Raw genomic sequence first — 21020 nt, 5'->3', positions numbered from 1 at the left:
GATACAGAACTAGAGCGCAGATTTTTTTTTTTTAGTAAGTAGTGGCAATTATCAAATGTTCTAATGATTACCAATATGGCTCAGTTTTATGTTTTCTCCTTTCCTTCTCCCGCTTGGACAGAGGGACACGCTTCCACAGCATGCTCCAATCCCATGCTCCTCTAGCAAAACCATCTTCGTCACCACCCCCTTGTGGCGATATCTCGTAAGTATTTCCGTTTATGGCATCTATGAGTGGCACAGTACATGTGGTTCTGCAGCATTGGCAATATCGTTGGTGGAGGCAGGAAGGGGGTAGGTGCAAGGATCCATGCGTCAACATATTATTGGAATTAGGGTGAGGGATGCAGCAGGGTACATGGGAAAAATGGAGAGATTATAGGACTTAGAGATATGTTGACAATCGGAACAATAAATAAATTCAACTGCGATTACCGATAAGGCTCAGTTTTATGCTTTCTTCTGGCCTTTTCACGACTGTTTAATGGTATACGCTTCCACAGTAAGCTCCAATCCCAGGCCCCTCTGGCAAAACCATCCTCATCCCCACCTTGCTGTGGTTCAATGGTAAAGTCATTGCCATCTATGTAATCTATAAGGGGAACTGTACATGTAGTTCTGAAACAAACATTCAAGAACACAATAGATACCAAAAAATAGGTGGTTACCAATTTGAACCTTCACATTTGACAATTAGCTGCAAACAAAGCGTAACAAAGCCTGAGCAAACTGAACTACTGGTAGCATTTAACAAAAACAAAAAAAATGCAGTTTTACCATTAATTTTACTGCATTAGGTGTTCGGGATTAGGCACATGGAACCAGTAGCGTGTTTTTAATAACTTAAAGTTGCTTTTGTCTGGAGTCACGCTGCATCATTCAGCCAGGCTACTTTTACATCATAATATTTAAGTGCAGCAATGTTGCTGGTGTTTCAAAGGGGACAGTTCTAGCATCCCAGCTGAGATCTGCTAACTCAGCAAAGACCAGGAGATGGAACCTGTGTCCTCCAGATCTGCTTGGCTCAGTGGTGCATTTATTGATTAAGCCATTAGGGGTCCTACCCACTGGTAGCCTGTATGTGTGTGTCTTGGATCAGATATTAATTAGTCTTGTTGAAAAAATATACCCTGGATACACATTTTATGACTCATTATTTGCATTGCAGCTTTTCAGAATATATCACACACATACAGACAGCAATTCTTTCAAAATAGGCACGTAAACTGACACTTGAAAAAATAATGTTCATTTGAGTGACTCAAGTTAGCTGAGGGGCACATTGCGATTAACAGGATTTCTTACACTTAAAGAGCAATTTGATGCACAATACTTAGGGTTTGTAGCAAATCAAAACATCTTCTACTATAACTAAGGACTGTATTGCAGTACAGCCCAATGAAAAATTATTGTTAGCTTATCTCAACAACAAATACAGATGATTAACAGTAACCCAGCATCATCCAGTCAGAAGTGCATTCTCAACTTGAGTTTTCATGAATAACCGAGCTTTAAGTTACTCACACAATGTGACAAAGGGGACCCGAAGTTAAAAAAAGGTCAAAGTTTTCATTGATCTCATTGTTTTTTCTCCACATCTACAATTAAATTTATGCCCAACAGCAGCACACAGATTCATAATCAGTTCCTGGTACTTGCACTTCTGACTACTTTGCTTGGGGAGGGCGCATGCTCTACTGTTTGTGATCCTGGGCTGCTTGGCAAAATAAAAGATTTACAAATGTCACACTAAGTGCTAGGATGCTTTTGGCACTACAGCTGTGGTGGAGCTCACGTACCCGAGCAAGAAACAAATAAACCACCCACTCCAACACTGTTGTGCTGCTCTGGGGTGGAGCTGGGGCAGGAGATGAAGGGAAACTTGTATTATCCCATTCGAGTAAAATTACAATCCCCAAATTAGTTAAAGCCGCTAAAAGTAGTGGCATGATCTTCTAGTAACTGAGCCCGTCTCCTAGCCCTTCCTCAACCAGTTTTGAAATAAAACAGCTTGCCTTACCTGTCCGCAGCAATGGGGGCTACAAGCGGTGCATACCAGTTAGGCCCAACTTCACAATGAGCATCAAGATATATCAGCACCTAAAAATGTAAGGGACAAATGTTTTATTTAATCAATACCGTAACTGAGTATTGACAGATCCTAGAGATAGTCACCTGAGAACACAAAAAGGAGAAGAATGACCAAAGGCTATTCAGGCCCATCCCCTTTTAAACACAATCATAATAAAAGACTAGTTACAAAGAGAGAAATAGAAGCTCAAAAATTGGGCTACTTACCGCCCTCTGCACTGCAATCCTGGAAGAAAATGGCGGCCGCCGCTCTAACGCCCTTCTCTGGCTCGGGACTCGGCGACCGCCATTTTGGTGAGGATAGCAGCGCTGGCCCTAGAGATGCAAATATGGAGAGCGTGACGTCAGTCTGCGTGCAACGGCTGCGAACTTGAACCTTTGCGCTGAGGTTACCACTGGGTCCTAAGCTCGCTCTGAAAAGCAAGCGTGCAGCAGACTGACAGAGGTGCGCTCAGCACTTTTTAAAGGGACACATACATCTTTCAGGTAATTTTGCATTTAAGCTTTTGGACTTGATTTAAAAAAATATTTTATTGAATTAGTGGCTTGGTGCAATACACGGTAAGTGTGCACGGAGTGCTGCTGAACGCTTGCAATGCCTCGAATGGTAAAGGAAGGCCTCCGAGAAGACAGAAAATACTGGAAACACTCAGGTGGTCAGGCAGCATCCGTGGAGAGTGCAACATAGTTCACCTCTCAGGTCGAGATGCTGCCTGACCAGTTGAGAATTTCCAGCATTTTCTGCTTTTATTTCAGATTTCCAGTAACTGCTCGCAGAGGGAAGAAGAGGAAGACGGAGAAGGGAGGATACAACCCAGACAGCCCCTTTTTGGCCGGGATATCCGGGATGGAATCATCCTCCTGTGGTACCAGTGGCCACAATCCCAATTCCCCTTTCAACATTCGTCCCACGCCTTACCTTCCTTCTGTTACTGACCATCACAGCATCCTCTTGGGAATAAAAGCCACCACAAAGCAAACTTTCTAATTCAACTTTATACATCTCTCCATCCAATATGACATCAAGAAATCAACTAATCACCCGTATGCATTCACTTAATGACTTTTGTGTGTGCCTTTGCCTATCCTACTGACGTCACGCAGTGCTACCCCAGTGCCTGCAGCATGGCTGGTGGAAGGCTGCTGACTTTCAGTGGGGGAAACTGGAAATGGCTTTGCTGGTCGACCTTGAGGAGCTACTGGCTGGGAGCATGAAATCGAGTGACAGTGTTTCTTCTTCTTCTTCTTCACTCTCCCCTCCCACTTCTTGGTAACCCACTGGCCAGGCCGGCTGCATTTCTTGGCTGCGTGAAATGAGGAAGGCACAAGGGTGGAGTTGTGGTGAGGGGAGAGCGGGAAAGCAAGAGGTGCATGCGAAAAGGAGAGGATAACGTATGAGGTTAGCAGCATCTTGTATCCTTTCAGCCTCGCCACTGGCCAAGGGCTCAGCTATGCCCCCTGCCAAGAATGGCCAGCATCGTCTCCTCCAAGGGGGTGAGGTGAAGCTAGGAATGGGAGGTGTGCCTCGTGTTTGGTAGAGATTGTTGGTAGGTGAGTCATTGGCACGAGGGGGCGGGGGATGAGGGAGTTGTGCTTTGAGAATTGTGAAGCTAGTGGTGTGCAGCTGGTAGGAGACGGCTTTTGAAGATGCATTCGCTGACCTTGACCACTGGTCTGAGGTCATGAAGCTTCTTTGGGCACTGGAGCCAGGTCGTGGGGGTGACACTGCTGGCAGTGACGGCCTCGGTGATCTGGTCCCACATCCTTCTTTCTGGAGGGTCTCCTGGCCCCTGTGGGTAGAGGGCCTGTCTTGCAGTGTTGACCCCCTGCACAAAGCTGGGTGTTCCTTCCCTGGCTTACTGAGCCATTTGTGTTAGTGCTGAAGCACTTTTCCCATTTTTTTTTTAGGTGTGGAAGGTAATTCAGCTTTAAGAGCTGAAGACTCCCATTTGGGAATTCTTTTTAACGTTATTTTTTTTTCAGAAGGCAGTTGAGCTGTAAGGGCTAAAAACTGCCTATTTTTACATGATTTTTATTTTTTCCCTTTTAGAAGGCAGTTCCCCTTTAAGGGAAAAGCAATACTTTCTAAAATGACAGCCTTGCTTTAAGAGAAGGTTGTTCTTGCTGCAATGAATCTACGGCCACGCTACATTGGTCCTCCTGCTGGGACTACCGCCACAAAAACGGCCTAGCACGGTAAGTTTAGCGCTGGGCTAACATTAATTGGCAACCAGCGCCAAAATCCCAGTACTGCCGGCGCCATTAATTTCGACGGCAGTTAACTCCGGCCCATGGTGGCACCGGCAGGTTTTTATCGTTCTCGTATTTCTAGGCCAGACACTTTCAGGCAATGCACTATTTTTTGGCGGTCATACACTTAATGTAAACAAACTGTGAAGTAAAAAAAAAAGAGCACATTAAAGTGTTATATAATACCTGGACGTACACGGAAGTTACAACATGGAAACGGGCCATTCAGCCCAGCCAGTCCGTGCCTGCGTGTACCCTTCACTTGAACAAACAGCTCTAATCACATTTACCCACCCTGCTCCCATATCACTTCTACCCCTTTTCCTTCGTACACCTATCCAATCTAATCCTGAATTACATAGCATTACACAGTATTTACAGCACAGAAACAGGCCGTTCAGCCCAACTGGTCCATATGCCAGTGTTTGTGCTCCACACGAGCCTCCTCCCACCCTTCTTCATCTAGCCCCATCAACATATCCTTCTATTCCTTTCCCCCTCGTGTGTTTATCTAGCTTCCCCTTAAATGTATCTAAGCTTTTCACCTCAACTGCTCCTTGTGGTAGCAAGTTCCACATTCTAACCACTCTCTGGGTAAAGAAGTTTCTCCTGAATTCCCTATTGGATTTATTAGTGAATGTCTTATATTTATGGCCCCCCTAATTCTGGACTCCTCCACAAGTGTGAGAGTGTGGTTAGGAATTAATACATTTGTGTAGGAATTTATTAATGAATTAATGTTTATGTGTAGAAACTTGCTGATGAATTAATGTTTAGGAATGTATGTATGAGGATAGATGGGCTCTCGAGTATAGGCGGGCTCTCTAATATGAACTTGTGAACTGTGTGTGACCTTTGACTGCAGAAGGAATTCGTGCTGGAGACAGCACGGTTTGAACAAAGGAGGTGAGCTTGCCGTTGAAATTCCCGCTGGAAGGAATTTTGTTGGACGAGGCCGGTGCTGGAACAAGGAGAACCAATCGAAGGGTGATCACGCAGCTTGGGAACCAATCACTGGGTTCAACAGGATTGTGTACAAGGAACCCTTGCTCCAAGGACTGAACAAAAGAAGCCAGCCGAGTGCTGGACAGACACAGCGGAGAAAAGAGAAGCAGGGAACAGGGAGCTGGAAAGAACAGGGAATCGTCACAACGCACCCAAGTTGAATCAGCGTGGTCCGCCGTCCAAAGTTATATATGGGAAGTAAAGCCTGTTTGAACTTGTTAATTGCTGCCTAGTTTTGTTAAGATATACATATATATTTGTATGTTTAATAAACTTTTCTGACTTGTCATAAATCAGTGATCTTGTCGTCAATTTAAGCCGGGCCAAAAGAACTAAATATCTCTTACACAAGAGGAAACAATTTCTCTACATCTACCCTATCAAAAAACCCGTTCTCAATTTTAAAGACCTCTATTTTTTTTTTACATAGAAACATAGAAGATAGGAGCAGGAGTAGGCCATTCGGCCTCTCGAGCCTGTTCCGCCATTTAATGAGATCACAGCTGATCATCCAAATTCAGTACCCTGTCCCTGCTTTCTCCCCATATCCCTTAATCCCTTTAGCCTTAAGAAATATATCTAACTCCTTCTTGAATATTATTCGCTTATTGGATCTGGCTGTCGCTGGCAAGGCCAGCATTTATTGCCCATCCCTAGTTGCCCATGAGAAGGTGGTGGTGGGCCGCCTTCTGAACCGCTGCAGTCTATGTGATGAAGGTGCTCCCAGGATTTTGACCCAGCAATGATGAAGGATTGGTGATATACTTCTAAGTCAGGATGGTGTGTGACTTGGAGGGGAACTTGGAGGTGGTGGTGTTCCCATGCGCCTGCTGCCCTTGTCCTTCTAGGTGGAAGAGGTCGCGGGTTTGGGAGGTGCTGCCGAAGAAGCCTTGGCGAGTTGCTCCAGGGCATCTTGTAGATGGTACACACTGCAGCCACGGTACGCCAGTGGTGGAGGGAGTGAATGTTTAAGGTGGTGGATGGGTGCTAATCAAACAGGCTGCTTTGTCCTGGATGGTGTTGAGCTTCTTGAGTGTTGTTGCAGCTGCACTCATCCAGGCAAGTGGAGAGTATTCCATCACACTCCTTACCTGTGCCTTGTAGATGGTGGAAAGGCTTTGGGGAGTCAGGAGGTGAGACACTTGCCGCAGAATACCTAGCCTCTGACCTGCTCTTGTTGCCACAGTATTTATGTGGCTGGTCCAGTTAAGTTTCTGGTCAATGGTGATCCCCAGAATGTTGATGGCGGGGGATTCGGTGATGGTAATGCTGTTGAATGTCATGGGGAGGTGGTTAGACTCTCGCTTGTTGGAGATAGTCATTGCCTGGCACTTCTGTGGCGCGAATGTCACCTGCCAGTTATCAGCCCAAGCCTGAACGTCGTCCAGGTCTTGTTGCATGCGGGCATGGACTGCTTCATTATCTGATGAGTTGTGAATGGTGCTGAACACTGTGCAGTCATCAGCGAACATCCCCATTTCTGACCTTATTTTGGAGAAAGGTCATTGATGAAGCAGCTGAAGATGGTTGGGCCTAGGACATTGCCCTGAGGAACTCCTGCAGCGATGTCTTGGGGCTGTGATGATTGACCTTCAATCACCACAACCATCTTCCTTTGTGCTAGGTATGACTTCAGCCAGTGGAGCGTTTTTACCGATTCCCATTGACTTCAGTTTTACTAGGGCTCCTTGATGCCACACTCGGTCAAATGCTGCCTTGATGTCAAGGGCAGTCACTCTCACCTCACCTCTGGAATTCAGCTCCTTTGTCCATGTTTGGACCAAGGCTGTAATGAGGTCGGGAGCCAAGTGGTCTTGGCGGAACCCAAACTGGGCATCAGTGATCGGGTTATTGGTGAGTGAGTGCCGCTTGATAGCACTGTCGATGACACCTTCCATTACTTTGCTGATGATTCAGAGTAGACTGATGGGGCGGCAATTGGCCGGATTGGATTTGTCCTGCTTTTTATGGAGAGGACATACCTGGGCAGTTTTCCACATTGTTGGATAGATGCCAGTGTTGTAGCTGTACTGGAACAGCTTGGCTAGAGGCGCGGCTAGTTCTGGAGCACAAGTCTTCAGCACGATAGCCGGGATGTTGTCGGGGCCCATAGCCTCTGCTGTATCCAGTGCGCTCAGCCGTTTCTTGATATCACGTGGAGTGAATCGAATTTGCTAAAGACTGGCTTCTGTGATGGTCGGGACCTCGGGAGTAGGCCGATATGGATCATCCACTTGGCACTTCTGACTGAAGATGGTTGTCTTTTGCACTCACGTGCTGGGCCCCACCATCATTGAGGATGGGGATATTCATGGAGCCTCCTCCTCCCATTAGTTGTTTAATAGTCCACCACCATTCACGACTGGATTTGGCAGGACTGCAGAGCTTTGATCTGATCTGTTGATTGTGGGATCGCTTAGCCCTGTCTAGAGCATGCTGCTTCCGCTTTTTAGCATGCATGTAGTCCTGCGCTGCAGCTTCTCCAGGTTGGCACCTCATTTTTAGGTACGCCTGGTGATGCTCCTGGCATGCTCTTCTACACTCCTTATTGAACCAGGGTTGGTCCCCTGTCTTGGTGGTAATGGTAGAGTGAGGGATATGCCAGGCCATGAGGTTGTGGTGGAATACAATTCTGCTGGTGCTGATGGCCCACAGCGCCTCATGGATGCCCAGTTTTGAGCTACTAGATCTGTTCTGAATCTATCCCATTTAGCACAGTGGTAGTGCCACACAACACGATGGAGGTTGCCCTCAGTGTGAAGACAGGACTTCGTCTCCACAAGGACTGTGCGGTGGTCACTGCTACCAATACTGTCATGGACAGATGCATCTACGACAGGTAGATTGGTGAGGACGAGGTCAAGTAGGTTTTTCCCTTGTGTTGGTTCTCTCACTAACTGTCGCAGGCCCAGACTGGCAGTTATGTCCTTCAGGACTCGGCCAGCTTGGTCAGTAGTGGTGCTACCGAGCCACTCTTAGTGATGGACATTGAAGTCCCCCACCCAGAGTACATTCTGTGCCCTTGCTACTCTCAGTGCTTCTTCCAAGTGGTGTTCCACATGGAGGAGTACTGATTCATTAGCTGAGGGAGGGCGGTAGGTGGTAATCAGCAGGAGGTTTCCTTGCCCATGCTTGACCCAAAGCTATGAGACTTCATGGGGTCCAGAGTCAATGTTGATGACTCCCAGGGCTACTCCTTCCCGACTGTATACCACTGTGCCGCCATCCCTAGTGGGTCTGTCCTGCCGGTGGGACAGGACATACCTAAGGAAGGTGATGGAGAAGTCTGGGACATTGGCTCCCCTCAGCCTACTCTTTTCTAGAGTAAAGAGCCGCACCCTGATCAATCTTTCCTGATAGGTATAACCTCTCAGTTCTGGTATCATCCTTGTAAATCTTTTTCTGCATCTTCTCCAGTGCCTCTGTACCCTTTTTATAATATGGAGACCAGAACTGTGATCAGTATTCAAGTGTGGTCTAACCAATGTTTCTGTACAACTTCAACATAACTTCTCTGCTTTTCAATTCTATCCCTCTAGAAGTGAACCCCAGTGCTTTGTTTGCTCGAATTTCAAACGCCTATGTAAAGAAGGTTCTCCTGCCCTCTGTTCTAAATCTCTTATATTAATCCTGTATCTATAGTTCCTTGTTCTTGACCACTCAACTACTGGAAACAATTTGCTTCCAAATACAAGCAGAGTTCTGCAAGTGGCGATGCCTGAACGCTTTCACAAAGCCCCGTCTTAAATCCGACATCTCAGGAATAACAAGTGCTTTGACAGTACAAGACAACAACAACTTGCATTTATACAGCGCCTTTAACGTAGTAAAACATCCCAAGGTGCTTCACACAAGCGTAATCAGATAAAAATTGACACCGAACCAAAGAAGGAGACATTAGGAAAGAGGCAAGTTTTAAGGAGCATGTTAAAGGAAGCGAGAGAGGTGGAGAAGTTCAGGGAAGGAATTCCAGACGGTTGACGGAACGGCCACCAATAGTGGTGCGACAGTCTCAATATTCGGCTTTTCAGAATCCCACTGTGAATTTCTGCCCGATTTTGTATGTGGAGGTTGAACAAATGAGCAAGATGTTTATCCATCAATAGGCGCAGGCTTCCCCCCTTCTTTGAAAGGAGCTTAAAGTTTCACATACTTGCTCAACTGTTTTGGTGTGGCTTGGTGTTTCCTTTTTGAATTACGTGCATTACAATTGTACTGTTGAAATACTACCTCCTCCAGTGAAAGAACCAAAGATGCTTATCACAAAGCCTTATACTAAAAGAAAACAGAGAAAGGGAAAGATCACTTTACCGAAATGAAGGCATGTACCATGAATTCGAGAATTCCTCAAACAATGTCACTTAAGTGATATGACAGGAAGCCCTATTAGCACATAGACTTTGAATGAATAAGAATCCAGATTTTACTCTACCTGTCCAAGGGTCGCCTTATAAGCACCAATACTTCTTGCTTGAATTAATCCTTCTCTTCTTTCGTTTCGATGCACCTTGACTAACCCATTCCATTGTTTCAAATATTCCTCCAACCTCTCTTTTAAATGTGCTGGAGACGAGACAACAAAGAGAGCAAATCATCAAAATTGTTAAATTGCTTGGAGCCAGGGAGATTCTCAACTGCAAAAGTCATAGTTTAAGACAAATCCCAATGAACACAGAGCGTTCAAGATTTTTCTACCTCAAACATATGCAGGAGCTGAATCATTTTTTAAAAATGGACTAAATGTGGAAACATGCCAATACCTTCAAGTACTGAACCTGTAGGGGCAAAACAAGGATCATCTGCCACCAGCCTCTCGCTGAGTGATTTATCCGCCTTCTATTCTGACCATATTGAAATTGTCGGAAAAGATTTGGAAGAAAGATTAAAAAAATAAAAAAAAATCTGTGGATGCTTCAATATATGCGTGGCGCTTAAAAAAAAAAAAATTGCTTGCCTTTTGGCCAGTTTAAGGCAAGAACAGTTAAAGCTTCTGAATGGAAGGATGGGATCACCATGGGGAAGCAAACCACGATAAACATTTATATACTGCTTCCCACATTTCAAAGTGCTTTACATTGAGTAAGGAAGACAGCGAATGCCAAGCAGGAGGAAAAATAAAGAGGATTGGGAGAGGCAAAGAGAAGGGTTTTGAGTTTTCTGGAAGCAAGAGGGTGGGTGGTGGCAACACAGAAGGATCTAGGGAGGGAGTTCCAGAGAACAGGAGTTTCATGGCTGAAAAAATGGCTACCAACGGTGGAGCGGAGGGAACAGAAGACCATCTGTAACTCATTATAGAGCAAGGCTATGGAGGGATTTGATAGAGGATGAGGGCCTTGCCGTTGAATCACTGAGACACAAGGAACCAGTGAAGCTTAGACAGGACAGGGGCGATGGGGAAGAAGGATTTTGAGGATACAGGCTGCACGTTTTGAATGATTTGTAATTTATGGAGGGTTGAGGAAGGAACCTGGCCTAAAAAACATGAGAAAAGTTGAGATTTTAGATGATGAAAGCATGGATAAGTGTTTTGTCAACAGTGGAGGAGGGGCAGCAGGGCAGAGGTGGGTAGTTTTGCAGAGGTGGAAGAAAGCAGGCTGGTCTTAATAACTCAACAGGGATGGTGAGGAAGTTCAGCTCAGGGTAGAGCCTGACTTTAAAAAAATTCATTCTCGGGATGTGGGTGTCGCTGCCAAGGCCGGCATTTATTGCTCATCCTTATTGCCCTCGAGAAGGTGGTGATGGGCCTTCGCATTGAACCGCTACAGTCCGTGTGGTGAAGGTACTCCCACAGTGCTGTTAGATTAGGAGTTCCAGGATTTAGACCCAGCGACGATGAATGAACGGAAATATATGTCCAAGTCAGGATGGTGTGTGACTTGGAGAGGAGCTTCCAGGGGGTGGTGTTCCCGTGCGCCTTCTGCCCTTGTTCTTCTAGTTGGTGGAGGTCGAGGGTTTGGGAAGTCTTACCGATGAAGCCTTGACGAGTTGCTGCAGTGCACCCTGTAGATAGTGCACACTGCAGCAATGGTGCGCCGATGGTGGTGGGAGTGGATATTTAAGCCAGTGCATGGGGTGCCAATCAAGCGGACTGCTTTGTCCTGGAAAATGTCAAGTTTCTTGACTATTGTTGGAGCTGCACCCATTCAGGAAAGTGGAGAATATTCCATCACATTCCTGACTTGTGCCTTGTAGGTGGGTAGAGAGCCTGGTGAGTCAGGACGTGAGCCACTCGCTGCAGAATTCCCAGCCTTTGACCTGCTCTAGCCACAGCATTTATGTGGTCAGTCCGCCTCAGTTTCTTGTCAATGGTAACCCCCCAGGATGTTGCTGGTGTGGGGCTCAGTGAAGGTAATGCCACTGAATGCCATATGGAGGTGGTTGCGCTCTCTCTTGTTGGAGATGGTCATTGCTCGACACTCGTATGGTGTGAATGTTATTTGCCACTTATCTGTCCAAGTCGCTAAAGGGTCAACTTGGATTCTAACTGTTGGTCAAGAATATAACACAATTTATTAATGACTTCAATATTAATTTTAATGTACAAAAGCAGCCAGTTATCCGGGAGAAATTAACATGGCTACAGTGAATCTGGTAGTGGTAGTAGTAATAAGAACATAAGAAATAGGAGCAGGAGTAGGCCATTCGGCCCTTCGAGCCGACTCCGCCATTCAATAAGATCATGGCTGATCTTCTACCACAACTCCACCTTCCCAAACTATCCCCATATCCCTTGGTTGCCAGTAATAGTAGTAGTAGAACTTGCATTTATATAGCGCCTTTCACAACCTCAGGATGTCCCAAAGCGCTTCACAGCCAATGAAGTACAATGTGTAGTATAATGAACAATGTAGGCTAATACAAATGACATACATATAGTGATACCCAGTACCACATACCAGCTGTTTTTTTTCTAATTCTCAGTCGGCTATATTCAATTCTACTTCCAAGGGAATGAGAATATCAGCTGATTAAAACACCCATACTAGACAAACAGTATGCAAAAACCCTTCGGGAAATGCACTACGCAACTCCATTAAGCTACAAGGAGGAAACTTTTCACAATGATCAATTTAAGGACTCTATGACAACTGGTTTTGGTCCTTTGGAAGGAAGGTACACTAATCATGCTTCCCTTCCCTAATATTGTACAGATTCTCTTTTCCTATTTTGATAGTTGTGAAGGCATGTTAAACCTTAAAACCCTAGGCTTTATACTTCTTTTATAGCAGTAAAAATGAAAGAGGATGCTTTTTATCGAATTACATTTAGCAACAAATTCTTGTATGTTATTTTTGCATTGCACCACTTCGGTGAGCTGACAGCATAAGAATCCGTAAGATGACTACGAAAGTGCGTCAGGGTTTGGATTTAGTTTCCGCCGAAATCGCCAAACTTAAAACCTGGGATCCAAATGGAGTCGCTCAGGGTCAGGAGTTTAACGCTGCATTCCTTGCACACAATCACCACAGATTCCATCATGATAAAAAAAGCAGGCTCAATGCAATTACAAGCTTGGGAAAGGATGCCCCCTTGTGGGTTCCTAAAAGACTAATAATTTTATTAAAAGCGTTAACTGGACGGCATAAATTCCTGGGCGGGAGGGGGAAAGTGCATGGAAGGAGGGAAGTGGCGGGGGGCGGGGCGGAAACAGGCATAAAGAGGAAAACAAAGCACTGCAGAATTTGGTACATTATATGTATTATACTGTAAAGTATTATATATTGTACCGCTAAACCCTGCTAGGGGAAAAACAGCATTTAAACAACTACAGCCTGCATTTATATAGCACCTTTAACGCAGTAAAGCGTCCCAAGGTGCTGCACAGGAGCGTTACCAGACAAAATTTGACACCGAGCCACATAAGGAGATATTAGGACAGGTGACCAAAAGCTTGGTTAAAGAAGTAGGTTTTAAGGAGTATCTTAAAGGAGGAGAGAGAGGCGGAGAGGTTTAGGGAGGGGGTGCCAATGGTTGGCATGCAAATTCTTACCTTTGTTACTGTAGTCATCAATCATAACTATTTCTGCAAGGTACTTTTTGGGTGTCCTCTTGATCACACTGTGGATAGTCCTCATAAGGGTTGACCATCCTTCATTATGGAAGACAATGATAACACTGGCCGTGAGCAGACGGTCATCATAATTCCAATACTTGCACCTGGCAAGAACAAAATAGAAGTCAGGTACCTGTACTTTACAGAGTTTGCAGCATCAGTTACTGAGAGCACAATACACAAACTTGATGTGCCTCAATTATTCCGAGACTCGAAGTTAGCAGAACAAAAGTAAGGCTTTTATTAACTCAGAACATAACACGTAAAATAGAGAGATGTCTACCTTCAGGAGGCTGATGCCCGACTGAAGTTAGATTACAAAGGAGCCAGGTATGGGCGGAGCCCTGCACACAACCAGTTCCAGCACATTCCAATACATAATACATGAGGACTGGGGGAAGGGAAAAGACACAGAAAGCAGGCAGTTACAAGACACAGAAAACAGGCAGTGATGAATGGAATATATTTCATCACATTCACCCTTTCTATAGATTTAGTCTGTTCGGGGGTTTGATAGTCCTCTGCGACCGACGTGGCTGTTGTGGTGCCGCGGGTGTCGGCTGGGTGTCCCCGGTAGCCTCCTGGGTCTCTGCCGGGGGTGCCGCCGGGGTTGTTGAAGGGGTAGTTGGTGGGGGTGCCGTTGGTCGATGTTCTTCCGGGGGTGATGAAAGAATAGTGGGTGGGTAAGGGTTGCTGTGATCGTCGTCGCTGCTATTGCCGTGGTTGTTGTCGATGCCGGCTGGGGCGACGTCTTTTATGGACACGGTGTCCTCCCTTCCGTCGGCGTGCCGGACATATGCGTATTGGGGGTTGGCGTGGAGTAGGTGTACTGGCTCCACGAGAGGGTCCGTCTTGTGGCCCCTCACATGCCTTCGCACGAGTACCGGACCTGGGGTGGAGAGCCATGACGGCATGGATACGCCTGAGGTGGATTTCCGAGGAAAGACAAACATTCGTTCATGAGGCGTGGCATTAGTGGCCGTACACAATAGCGACCGTATCGAATGGAGCACATCCGAGAGGACTTCCTGCCAGCGGGAGATAGGGAGGCCCTTGGTCCTTAGAGCTAGAGTGACTGCTTTCCACACTGTCCCGTTCTCTCGCTCCACCTGGCCGTTACCCCGGGGGTTGCAGCTGGTGGTACGGCTCGTGGCGATCCCCTTGGACAGCATGTACTGGCGTAGCTCTTCACTCATGAAGGACGCCCCCCTATCCGTGTGGATATAGCTCGGCATACCGAACAGGCAGAACAGGCTTTTGAGGCATTTAATGACCGTGGCGCTGGTCATGTCTGGGCAGGGGAAGGCGAATGGGAAACGGGAGTATTCGTCCACAATGTTCAGGAAGTAAACATTGCGGTCGACGGACGGGAGGGGGCCCTTGAAATCTAAGCTGAGCCGCTCGAAGGGCCGTGTAGCTTTGATTAAGTGGGCTCTATCTGGGCGGTAGAACCGAGGCTTGCACTCAGCGCAAGTGCGGCAGTTCCTGGTCAGAGACCGAACTTCCTCAATCGAGTAGGGTAAGTTACGGGACTTTATGAAGTGGAACAGCCGCGTGACCCCTGGGTGGCAGAGGTCGTTGTGGAGGGTCTGTAGCCGATCCTCGGTGGCGCTGGCACACATCCCTCGTGAGAGGGCGTCAGGGGATTCGTTAAGGGCCCCTGGCCGGTAAATGATGTCGTACTCGAAAGTGGAGAGCTCGATCCGCCACCTAAGAATCTTATCATTTTTAATCTTCCCCCTCTGTTTATTGTTGAACATAAACGCTACCGACCGCTGGTCGGTAAGTAGGGTGAAGCGTTTGCCGGCTAGGTAGTGGCGCCAGTGGCGCACTGCCTCCACGATGGCTTGGGCCTCCTTTTCCACGGAGGAGTGTCTGATCTCGGGCCCTTGGAGGGTCCTCGAGAAGAAAGCTACGGGCCGCCCTGCCTGGTTGAGGGTGGCCGCCAAGGCAAAGTCGGACGCATCACTTTCCACTTGAAATGGAGTGTTCTCGTCCACTGCCTGTAGCGTGGCCCGCTCAATATCCTGCTTAATGCTTTTGAAGGCGGCGTGGGCCTCAGCAGAGAGCGGAAAAGAGGATGCTTTCAAGAGGGGGCGGGCTTTGTCGGAGTAGTTGGGGACCCATTGGGAATAGTAAGAAAATAACCCCAGGCACCTTTTCAGGGCTTTGGGAGTGTTGGGCAGGGGCAGCTCCCGTAGGGGGCGCAATCGGTCGGGGTCTGGTCCGATTTCCCCATTCTCCACCACGCTGCCCAGTATGCAGAGGCGCGTGGTGTTGAAAACGCACTTGTCCTCGTTATAGGTGAGGTTGAGTTTTTGTGCGGTTTTCAGGAACCTCTCGAGGTTCGAGTCGTGATCCTGCTGGTTGTGGCCGCAGATGGTGACGTTGTCGAGGTAGGGGAAGGTTGCCTGCAAGTGGTGGTCATCGACCATGCGATCCATCTCCCTCTGAAAGACCGAGACCCCGTTCGTCACCCCAAAGGGGACTCTGAGGAATTGGTAGAGGCGTCCGTTCGCCTCGAAGGCGGTGTACGGGCGGTCCTCTGGTCTGATAGGGAGCTGGTGGTACGCTGACTTGAGGTCGATGGTGGAGAACACCCGGTATTGGGCGATTTGGTTCACCATTTCTGATATGCGGGGTAGCGGGTAGGCGTCTAGTAGGGTGTACCTGTTGATCGTTTGACTATAGTCGATCACCATCCGTTTCTTCTCGCTACCCCTTACCACTACCACTTGGGCGCGCCACGGGCTGTTGCTGTGTTCAATAATGCGCTCTTTCAGGAGCCTGTCTACCTCGGTCGCGATAAACCGCCTGTCCTCCCAGCTGTACCTCCTGCTTTTGGTCGCTATTGGCCGGCAGTTAGGGGTAAGGTTCGCGAATAGCGAAGGCGGCTTTACCTTCAGGGTAGCCAGACTGCACACTGTGAGGGGCGGCTGGGACCCACCGTACTTGAGCGTGATGCTTTGGTGGTTGCACTGGAAATCCAAACCCAAGATCACGCTCGCACATAGATTCTTCATGATTAATACTTTAAAATGATCATACACAGTTCCGTTAACGCACAATTGTACCGTGCAGTAACCCAGAATGGTCGATGTCTGGGTTTTATCGGCCATAGAGATGGTACCCTGAGCAGGGACCACCTTTAGGGAGAGTTGTTGTGCCAGTTCAGGGTGGATAAAACTCTCCGTGCTTCCACTGTCAATTAAGCATTTAACCCGGCACCCGTTTACCTCGATGTCCACCATTGATTTGGATAGCGGATGCGGCCTGGTCTGGTCCACTGTGACCGATGCCACTGTTGGGCCCTGATCGAGACAAGATGGCGTCCACGCTGTCTGCTCATAAGATGGCGGACCCCACGAGGTCGGGCAAGATGGCGTCCAAGATGGCCGCTCCCACGGCGCACACGCGGCGGTGGCGGGTTTTCCGGCGGTTGGTTTTCCGGCGGGGTTCCCTCTGCACACCTTCCCGAAGTGCCCCTTCTTACCGCACTTAAAGCAGGTGGTGCCTTTCGCCGGGCACAGGTTTCTGGTGTGCTTTGGCTGCCCGCAGAAGTAGCAGTTGGGTCCTTGATGCGTCGCGGCTGTCGTAGGGCTTCTGGGGGGAGAGCTGGGCCCCGCCGGTGTCGGGCTGCCGGGCGGGGAAGGCGCCTTCCAAGATGGCGGCGCCCTCGGCGCACACGTGGCGGCGTGGGCGGCACGGGCTGAAGAGTAGGCGTCCAAGTTTCTCTGGGCCATCTCCAGGGACCGCGCGGTGTCCGCAGCCTGTTTCAGGTCCAACTCCGTTTTTTCCAGCAGTCTTTGCCGGATGTGAGTGGAGCTGAGGCCTGTGATAAAGGCATCGCGAACAAGCTCGTCGGTGTACACTGCGGCTTTTACATCTCGGCACTTACAGTCCTTGCCAAGCTTTTTCAGGATGCTTAGGAACTCCTCCACCGATTCCCCAGGTCGCTGTGCGCGAGTAGCGAGTAGATGCCTAGCATACACCTCATTCGTAGGCTGCTGGTAATGCGCCTTTAAGGTGTTGCAGGCGGCCAGGTACGTATCGGCGTCTTGGATGAGGGGGTAAACCCGGTGGCTTACCCAATTCCGTAGCATTCCGAGTCTCATCTTCGCAGTGTCCGTAGCGTCTTTGACGGCTGCGGAATTGTCCAGGAAGAATTCCATACAGTCAAACCAGTGTCCGAAGCGTGCTGATGCGTCCGGAGCATGTTGATCCAAATCCAAACATTCGGGTTTCAGGAGTTGATCCATAGTGTTGAAAATTGAGTTAATAAAATTGATGTGCCTCAATTATTCCGAGACTCGAAGTTAGCAGAACAAAAGTAAGGCTTTTATTAACTCAGAACATAACACGTAAAATAGAGAGATGTCTACCTTCAGGAGGCTGATGCCCGACTGAAGTTAGATTACAAAGGAGCCAGGTATGGGCGGAGCCCTGCACACAACCAGTTCCAGCACATTCCAATACATAATACATGAGGACTGGGGGAAGGGAAAAGACACAGAAAGCAGGCAGTTACAAGACACAGAAAACAGGCAGTGATGAATGGAATATATTTCATCACAAAACTAAAGAAGCATCATTCTTTACCAACTGTTTCCCCCAGTCCCCATAAGTTTCTCATCAGTTTTCTCCTCGCCCTGCTGATTCCTTCCTGGGGTACAGTTCTGTTCGTCATCCAGTAGTTTTCCTAAGAAATCATGTGCGAGCCTCAACAGCAAGTATCAGCAACTTATTCAAGTGCAGAGGGCATCAGTCAAATCTGATCTCACCTTCACCCCCATGTATATACACACACACACACACACACACACACACTTCCATAAGAACATAAGAAATAGGAGCAGGAGTCGGCCATACGGCCCCTCAGGCCTGCTCCACCATTCAATAAGATCATGGCTGATCTTTGACCTCAACTCCACTTTCCCGCCCGATCTCCATATCCCTTGATTCCCCTAGAGTCCAACAATCTATCTATCTCAGCCTTGAATATACTCAATGGCTGAGCCTCCACAGCCGTCTGGGGTAGAGAATTCCAAAGATTCACCACCCTCAGTGTAGAAATTCCTCCTCATAATAATAATAATAATTCAACTTTATTGTCATTGCACAAGTACATGAACAACGAAATGTGATCTTGCAAGCTCCCATGACTGGGAGAAGCCAAGCCGCTGCGTCGGTGCGCGCCGCCATTCCATTTCCGCCATTCCTCCTGTCTGACCTTCCCCAGCCGGGGGAAACAACCTCTCAGCATCTACCCTGTCAATCCCCCTCAGAATCTTGTGTGTTTCAATGAGATCACCTCTCATTCTTCTAAACTCCAGAGAGTATAGGATCAATCTACTCAACCTCTCCAACAGGGGCTACTGGATAGCTGGGCTCAGGAAGCTCGGCTCATTTCCCCCTCCCTAACCCGAGATTACTGAGGCCACTACTGTCACTCCAGCTGGGGTCAGGAAACTCAGCACAGGCCAGGGATTGGACCCAAAACCGTTCGACATGCATGACTCAGCTACTAACTGGATGAACTTGTTAAGACATCAAGGGTAGGTTACAGCCACTTTTTCATCAACTAAGTTGGAAAAACAGTAACATCACAAAGGAAAGCATACAAAATCTGATTACAAAGGGAAAAAAAACCATTGCGTGGCATAGAGAGAGAGAGATGGAGAGAGAAAGCGCAAGATAGAGAACAGGAGAGAGCAAGAGATAGAGCCTCACCTAAATTAAATCTGCAATTTAAAATGCAGTGCACCCCAGGCACCCCACCCCCCCCAAAAAAAATCAGATTTCAAGAACACAAATCTTCCTTGCTACTTCCTTCAGAGTGAAAAAATGGAATGAATCACTGACACAGTATAAAAGAACTTGTGCTAGCTACAATTTTGATATTCAACTGCCCCACACAGCAGTGCTACAGTATTCAACAGTGTTTTAGTTTAATAGCGCCCGATTAATGTTAAATAAGACAACCAGTGCTCGGATACACGAGGCCCCTTTACCTCCGCCTCGAGCTCAGAACTAGCAAAAGGACAGATACAAACTGGAAAACTGAACAATCCTCGCCAGAAACAAAAAATAGAACCATAAATGCTTTAGATATGCTATCCGAAGAAAATTAGACAAATTTATGTGTTACTGAAAGTTGAAAAAAGCCCGTAAAAATCACACACAAAACAGATTCAATCAGTGCTCTCAGAATTCATTGCACTCAGTAAAACTAGACCTTAGGACTGTCCACTACCAGAGAGGTATCCTTGCCACTGATTCCATCTCCCTACTTGGCCACTGTTTGAGGTTGAATAAGACATTAGATGAAGAGATCTAAAAAGATGTTTGGTACAGTTAGGTTGTGTGACTGGACTAGTAATCAAGAGGCTTGGACGAATGATCTGGCGATATGAGTTCAAATCCCAGCTGGCAGCTGGGGAATTTAAATTCAATTAAATAAATGTAGTATAAAAAGCTAGTATCAGTATTAGTGACCATGAAACTACCAGACTGTTGTAAAAACCCATCTGGTTCACTAATGCCCTTTAGGGAAGGAAATCTGCCATCCTTACCTGGTCTGGTCGATATGTGATTGACTCTGAAATGGCCGAGCAAGCCACTCAGTTGTATCCAAGATGGCGGCTCACCACCACCTTCTCGAGGGCAATTATCCACAATAAATTAAAAAAATATATAAATACATTTAAGATAGAAAGGGGGAAGATAATTGATAAACTAATCAAACTTAGAGAGGATAAAACGCCTGGTCCGAATGGATTGCATCCACGCATATTAAAAGTAGTTAGGGACGAGATAGCAGAGGCACTATTACACATATATAAAAAATTTTTAGAAAATGAAATAGTGCCAGAGGACTGGCGGACAGCTAATGTGATTTTTGTATTTAAAAAAGGAGATAGAACAAGTCCAGGGAACTACAGACCAATTAGCTTACTATCGGTGTTGGGAAAGATAATTGAATCCTTACTCAAAGATGTAATAGAAAAACATCTAGAAACTGAAAATATTAAAGAGTAGCCAGCACGGATTCCAAAAGGGAAGATCATACTTGATCAACCTGACTAAATTCTTTGAAGAAATAACAAAGGGTAGATAAGCAGCATTCCTGCTAAGCTGTGCAGCGGTCTGGAGGTCCCACACAGGCCACTCACCGACTTTTCAGTGCAAGAAACCGCACATGCACGAAAATTTGAATGGGCTGCGCAGCCCGTTAAAGGGACTACGCACGGAAAAAAAATTACAGGGAACATTGCAGATAAGGGTGCCTGAAAGATTGGTGTAATGCAGTAGACGTAATATAATTGGATTTCCAAAAGGCCTTCGATAAGGTACCGTATAGTAGACTCATGATTAAAGTCAGAACATGAGGAGCCAGGGAGCAAGTAGCAGAATGGATAGCCAGCTGGCTACAAAACAGAAAACAGAGAGTAGGAGTTAAAGGTAGTTACTCAGACTGGCAAAAGGTGGGAAGTGGTGTTCCACAAGGATCGGTGCTGGGACCATTGTTGTTCACTATTTACATAAACAATTTGAACTCGGGAATTGGAAGTACAATTTCAAAATTTGCAGATGACACCAAATTTGGGGGTGTAGTTAATAT

At 47.0% G+C, this 21020-nt stretch overlaps 1 protein-coding gene across 2 annotated transcripts in view; it reads right to left on the bottom strand.

The window, feature by feature from the left end:
- The window catches only part of galnt7 (UDP-N-acetyl-alpha-D-galactosamine: polypeptide N-acetylgalactosaminyltransferase 7), a 174346-nt gene that overhangs the window by 21976 nt on the left and 131350 nt on the right, over positions 1-21020 (bottom strand). The window contains exons 3-6 of one of the 2 annotated variants that reach the window (XM_085977628.1): positions 13337-13503; positions 9779-9909; positions 2021-2100; positions 72-254 (exon numbers count right to left, since the gene is read on the bottom strand). In XM_085977628.1, coding sequence (XP_085833754.1) covers positions 72-254; positions 2021-2100; positions 9779-9909; positions 13337-13503 — 561 coding nt within the window. Of the gene's footprint in view, positions 1-71; positions 255-435; positions 619-2020; positions 2101-9778; positions 9910-13336; positions 13504-21020 lie in introns of both variants that reach the window. The other variant, XM_085977558.1, reaches the window with a different exon arrangement.

This window comes from Somniosus microcephalus, chromosome 1 (assembly GCF_052327205.1).
Source record: "Somniosus microcephalus isolate GS21.2 chromosome 1, FLI_Smic_1.0, whole genome shotgun sequence".
Classification (NCBI taxonomy): domain Eukaryota; kingdom Metazoa; phylum Chordata; class Chondrichthyes; order Squaliformes; family Somniosidae; genus Somniosus; species Somniosus microcephalus.
Note: the sequence above shows the minus strand (reverse complement) of the source record. Positions and strands in the feature narration are given on the sequence as shown.